The sequence below is a fragment of the Oncorhynchus kisutch genome, linkage group LG22 (assembly GCF_002021735.2).
Source record: "Oncorhynchus kisutch isolate 150728-3 linkage group LG22, Okis_V2, whole genome shotgun sequence".
In the NCBI taxonomy this organism is placed as follows: Eukaryota; Metazoa; Chordata; class Actinopteri; order Salmoniformes; family Salmonidae; genus Oncorhynchus; species Oncorhynchus kisutch.
Genome location: NC_034195.2, coordinates 52,208,430 through 52,214,438, shown reverse-complemented (window position 1 = coordinate 52,214,438; position 6,009 = coordinate 52,208,430). Strand labels below are relative to the sequence as shown.

The 6,009-nt window shown below is 41.0% G+C and overlaps 1 protein-coding gene across 2 annotated transcripts; it reads left to right on the top strand.

Annotated features, from left to right (window-relative positions):
* Positions 1-864: 864 nt before the first annotated feature.
* LOC109875980 (protein mono-ADP-ribosyltransferase PARP16) lies at positions 865-4,782 on the top strand. 2 transcript variants are annotated; one of them, XM_020468438.2, is made up of 7 exons: positions 865-989; positions 1,690-1,889; positions 2,238-2,375; positions 2,474-2,680; positions 2,958-3,129; positions 3,352-3,496; positions 4,174-4,782. In XM_020468438.2, exons 2-7 carry the CDS (start codon positions 1,698-1,700, stop codon positions 4,307-4,309), a joined length of 990 nt encoding a protein of 329 aa, XP_020324027.1. In that variant the 5' UTR covers positions 865-989; positions 1,690-1,697; the 3' UTR covers positions 4,310-4,782. The 2 variants fall into 2 exon arrangements, with proteins under 2 accessions (XP_020324027.1, XP_020324028.1); XM_020468439.2 differs by having other exon boundaries at positions 2,958-3,116; positions 4,174-4,282.
* The last annotated feature ends 1,227 nt before the right edge of the window (positions 4,783-6,009 follow it).

Here is a 6,009-nt window from a genome sequence, read left to right as displayed (position 1 = left end):
TGTACTGCCAGAGATAATAGAAAAGCAGGAGATACGAATTCCAGCGGAAATGGAATGCAAAAACATACAGTATAACGCTCCGCCCAGCAGGCTGTCAATCAATCGCGTTCACGTTGTCATGTTGCTTCACGCAATCCATTCTAAAAGTCAAAGAGTAATTCTATGATTTCCAAATTTGTGGCTATTGATGATATCTGCGTTTTCTGTGAAAAATAAGAATCTGTCTCCCTTATTCTTTGAATGTAAATTTGTGTCAGAATTTTGGGAGTTTAACATAAAATATACAATATGTTACTATTGCAATGACAACAAAACCACGAAAATGATTGTTAATTTTTTAATTCTTGTTGCCAAATACTTTATACACAAACAAAAATTCCAAAATTCTATACCAAAATGACAAATTTTTCTGATTGAGTTTAATTATCTTATTAGAACACTAACCCTAGTGAATAACAACAAGAATAACATCTTCATTAATCATTATAATAAGATATTTTCAGAGTGAATATAATTGCACTTAAATTGTTTCTTTTTTGTATTTTATTTTTATTTATATATTTTTTGTATGTTTAAGCGTTGTTAATACCTGTGTTTTGTTTGCTAGACATGTTTGATGTAGCAATGTAAGTTGATTTTTGTATTATGAATAAAATAAATATATAATAAAAAATTAAATCTACTCTTTAAAAATATATGAGTCGAGAAACTTGCCTATTTTATTCGGAAGTACGTTATGTGACGATTGGGTTGTTGCAATGTTTAGCTTCTTATTCACGCAATTCGTGCTAATAATGGGTTTTGGTGCTTGGCGCCCAATTGACTCCCATTGAAGCAGAGAATTTCTTACCCAGAATCCACCGCGTGGCACATTAACAACGTACAGTGGGCGATAATACGAGTTCAATGGAGTTTCCCATCTCCTTTAAAAGTATCTATGTGACGGTTAGTCACAACCTAGTTAGCTTGGCTACTTGTGTCTCAGTCAGGTATGTTTTTCTAGTACTCAGTGTTTTTAATTTTCCTGGAAAGTATAGTTGTTACTTGTTAGTTGACAAGTGTATATACATATGGTTTGGTATTGTTTGTTGAGATAGATTTTTTATTGTTGTTGCTGTCCGTCGGATATGCTAATTAACTTGTGCTAAGCTAACGGTAGCTATTCATCTAGCTACCTAGCTTCATCTAGTTAGCTAACTTTAGCTAGCTAACTCTTTCGTCTTCAATCTTTGTTATTGAGTTTTTGACTGACCCAAGGGTTTTTAAGGGAAAGCCTAAGATACGTTTGTAAAGTAAAATGTTGTCTCTTGAAACGAAGCGTATTGATTGTTTAACATTGTCGTAATGAACTAACAGCTTTTGTTGACCTATGTGGGCACAACTATGTAAACATCACTAGCTAACTAACTATAGCCTGTGGCTGGCGTGCAAGTTTTCATGCTATTTGCACTCAACCTTTACCACTAAATAACTTAATATAATAAAAGTAACAAGACAACTAGGTTTATAATCCTTTTCTGAATAATTTCTGATTAGAAGGATACAGGCACATTTTGAATGGTTTCATACAGTAAGTAGCACTGTTCTCTCAATCAATAACCTGTTTATTCAGGTATATTATCTGTCTATGATGTTGTGTCCCATGCCTAATACCTGAAACACAATGTCTCTTATCTCCTGTGTCTACAGTGTTGGGAATGCAGCCACCACTCCCACCGGATGCAGTCAGAGAGCTGGTGTGTTCCTGTCTTCACAGGGACCCAGTAGCTGCTGATCTGAGATGCAGCCTGTTTGTGGCAGCTGCTCAGAACTACAAGCGGGACTCAGTTCTCAGACCCTATCCCCCTAGATACATCAGAGACAGAGACACCAAGGAGTTTGATGAGCTGGTGAGGAATTGGACAGGAGAGAAAACACAAATATTTTCCATATCAAAGATAAGGCTTGACTTATAATTCAAACCTTCAGGTACAGGCTCTCTCCCTAAAAGTCAAGCATATTATTCACCATCACTGTGCACCTGTCCTACACCTGTTCTGTGTTATAGCTGAGTCTACTGGTTATTGTCTGGGTTGTGTTCATTAGGGCATACAACAGAAAATGTTTTAGAACTTTTTGCAGTGAAATTAAATGTAGCATTTCTTATTTCTTAAGTCCAGTTAGTGCCTCTATGTTTCAGTCAGTTTTCCTATGTTTGATGCCTAATGAACATGACACTGCTCTTGTGTTCCTTCCAGCTGTCAGATGTCAGCAGTTTGCCTGGTGTGAGGGAGCTGGTGAGACTGAGACCTGGTGAAGCTGACCATCATCTGGCCCTCACACACTGGGTTCTCTCCTCCAAGAGCTTTGCTGTGAAAACACTACAGAAAGACGAGGTAAAGGCAATAATATCTCAACAGAAAAGAAGTGTGCAGGATACACACTGCACTTGACAGATGTCCTTTCCACTGCCCTCTTCTCTGCCCTCCAATAGTATGCCAAGCTGTGTAACCTGACTGAGAGTGAGGGGATCTCCACGCCTGTTCCAGACTTCCTGTTTGAGTTGGAGTACTGCGACCAGATGAACGCTAAGTTTGAAAAGACACGGGCGGGACGCGACCTCTTCTATGCATTCCATGGCAGCCGACTGGAGAACTTCCATTCTATCATTCACAACGGACTACACTGCCACCTCAACAAGGTCAGTTAATATGCCAGTACAATGGCAGCTTCACCAGTCCTGTGATGACTGTAACGATCATTTATATTTCTTTGGGGTTCCCAGTAGCCCTGCTTGAGTATATATTTTCAGATTTATGTTTTTTTTTTTTGGTTGGTTGGTTGATGAATAATTTCACAGATAATTGTTATGTTTAGACAAAAGCCAATATTAGCTACACAAAAGGAATGGACTTGCATGGATGAAGTTGCATTTCTGACAGATTTTTTTTGGGGGGGGGTGGGGGGTTTCTTGACAGACGTCGTTGTTCGGAGAGGGCACCTACCTCACCAGTGACCTCAGCATGGCGGTCCTCTACAGTCCGCATGGCAACGGTTGGCGTGACAGTCTCCTGGGACCGTTGCTAAGCTGTGTCGCCGTGTGTGAGGTCATCGACCACCCAGACGTTAAGTGCCAGGTGAAGAGGAAAGGTCAGAGCTTTGTCCAGAACGTTTACACAACACTCCTTATTTACTTAGGCACCCTGAGTCTCCTCTAGTCCCCTCTACCCATGTCAGTTCTCTTGGTGTTTGCCTCTTGCACAACATCGACCTCATAACAAATGAGTGGACGGTGCAACAATGTCGTGTCAACGATGGCTGTCTCTCAAAGTCCAGTAAATGTCAGTAATCATTTCCCTAAACCGGTTTCAGACTCGGAGACCATTGACCGTCAGCGCTCCAGAGCCAGGAACAGTGAAGGAGGAGAGGTCCCTCAGAAGTACTTTGTGGTCACCAACAATCAGCTGCTCCGAGTCAAATACCTGCTAGTGTACTCTCAGAGAAGACACCTGTCCAGGTTAGTACCTGCTAGTGGACTCTCTGAGAAGACTGCTGCAGCTTCCCTAACTCGGACCGGGTATGGATCCAACTAGGTCCTCAGGTCCATTTGGAACGGGTTTCTATATTTTAAAAAATCAATCAATCAAGCAGATGTCACAAAGTGCTGTACAGAAACCCAGCCTAAAACCCCAAATGGCAAGCAATGCAGGTGTAGAAGCACGGTAGCTAGGAAAAACTCCCCAGAAAGGCCAGAACTTAGGAAGAAACCTGGAGAGGAACCAGGCTCTCAGGGGTGGCCAGTCCTCTTCTGGCTGTCCCGGGTGGAGATTATAACGGTACATGGCCAAGATGTTAAAAAGTTAATAGATGACCAGCCGGGTCAAATAATAAATCTAATGCATATGGGATCCGGATGGGAAAGCCCCAGGTCCATTTGGGAACGGACCTGTGAAGGCTTCGGCTGTAAACAGAATGGTGATAGTTGTATTATCTTTGCTGCCCTCTATTGGTGTTGTGGTGAGTTGCCAGTACATTAGTAGAACTGATAAACATTTCAACAGGATGACAGTTCTGTCACTGCTTCAGATTTTCTCTCGGATAGGACCATTTGACTTCTGTTGTGATTTTAGAACTTTTTAGAGATGATAACTTGTGTGACGTGATTGTAATGTGATTTTTCTGATGTGTTTCCAGACATTCCCGGGGCAGGTCATGGCTAGTCAGACATCACTTTGCCATTATGATGAGTCTCTATCTGCTGCTACTCATCTTCATCGGTGCCTTCAACTCCACCACATTCCTCTCCTTCTGGAACAGGCTTTTCCGGTGACGTCACAATCGCAGGACCACACTCTTCTGGTGACGTCACAATGAAATCACCGGACCTCACTAATCACAGGACATGGTCTTCCGTTGCTATCACACGAGTCTCTGGTGCTTTCCTACTGCAGCCCCGGTTGGTCCAGCCTGAGGCTCTCTATAGGCTTATACCCCAGTGTTTCCTGGGGAAATTGTTTCTCTTTTCCATCCTTAGGGCTGACATTAAGGACTTGGGAAGAGCAGTGTGTCAAGTTAAACATCTGAATATTCAAACCGTTTCTTATGAGGAAGAATAGTTCATATATACATGGACCATTCTTGTCATTCATAGTGCCTTCCATAACACACAGAGAGAGACAGAGACAATCAGACAGATGGGCAAATAGGACATCCATATTATACACTTTCCCTTTAATCTCTTTCCTGTCTTCCACCTCTTTGTATGTACAGTATACATGGTTATTACCACTAGAGGTCGACCGATTAATCGGAATGGCCAATTAATTGGGATTTCAAGGTTTCATAACAATCAGAAATCGGTATTTTTGGACACCAATTTTGTTTTTATTATTTTTTACACCTTTATTTAACTAGGCAAGTCAGTTAAGAACACAATCTTATTTTCAACGACGGCCTAGGAGCGGTGGGTTAACTGCCTGTTCAGGGGCAGAAGGACAGATTTTCACCTTGTCAGCTCGGGGGATCCATTCTTGCATCCTTACAGTTAACTAGTCCAACGCAATAACGACCTGCCTCTTGTTGCACTCCACGAGCAGCCTGCCTTTTACACGAATGCAGTAAACCAAGGTAAGTTGCTAGCTAGCATTACATTTAACTTTTGAAAAACAATCAATCAAACATAATCACTAGTTAACTACACATGGTTGATGATATTACTAGTTATCATCTAGCGTGTCCTGCGTTGTGTATAATCTGACTGAGAATAAAAGTATCTACGTATCTTACTGAGCATACAAGTATCTAAGTATCTGACTGAGCGGTGGCAGGCAGAAGCAGGTGCGTAAACATGAATTCAAACAGCACTTTCGTGCGTTTTGCCAGCAGCTCTTCGTTGTGAGTCAAGCATTGCGCTGTTTATGACTTCAAACCTATCAACTCCTGAGACGAGGCTGGTGTAACCGAAGTGAAATGGCTAGCTAGTTAGCGCGTGCTAATAGCTTTTCAAACGTCACTCGCTCTGAGCTTTCTATTAGTTGTTCCCCTTGCTCTGCATGGGTAACGCTGCCTCGAGGGTGGTTGTTGTCGTTGTGTTCCTGGTTCGAGCCCAGGTAGGGGCGAATACTAAAGTGCCTATAAGAACATCCAATAGTCAAAGGTTAATGAAATACAAATGGTAGAGAGAGAAATGGATAGTCCTATAATAACTACAACCTAAAACTTCTTACCTGGGAATATTGAAGACTCATGTTAAAAGGAACCACCAGCTTTCATATGTTCTCATGTTCTGAGCAAGGAACTTAGACATTAGCTATTGCACTTTTACCTCTCCAACACTTTGTTTTTGCATTTTTTAAAACCAAATTGAACATGTTTCATTATTTATTTGAGGCTAAATTGATTTTATTGATGTATTATATTAAGTTAAAATAATTGTTCATTCAGTATTGCTGTAATTGTCATTATTACAAATAAATACATAAAAATCATCCGATTTAATCGGTATCGCCTTTTTTGGTCCTCCAATAATCG

Coding starts and splice junctions, on each gene's coding strand:
- LOC109875980 (XM_020468438.2), top strand. CDS start 1,698: ATGCAGCCACCACTCCCACCGGATGCAGTCAGAGAGCTGGTGTGTTCC. Junction 1,890..2,237: donor CCAAGGAGTTTGATGAGCTG/GTGAGGAATTGG, acceptor TGTTCCTTCCAG/CTGTCAGATGTCAGCAGTTT. Junction 2,376..2,473: donor AAACACTACAGAAAGACGAG/GTAAAGGCAATA, acceptor GCCCTCCAATAG/TATGCCAAGCTGTGTAACCT.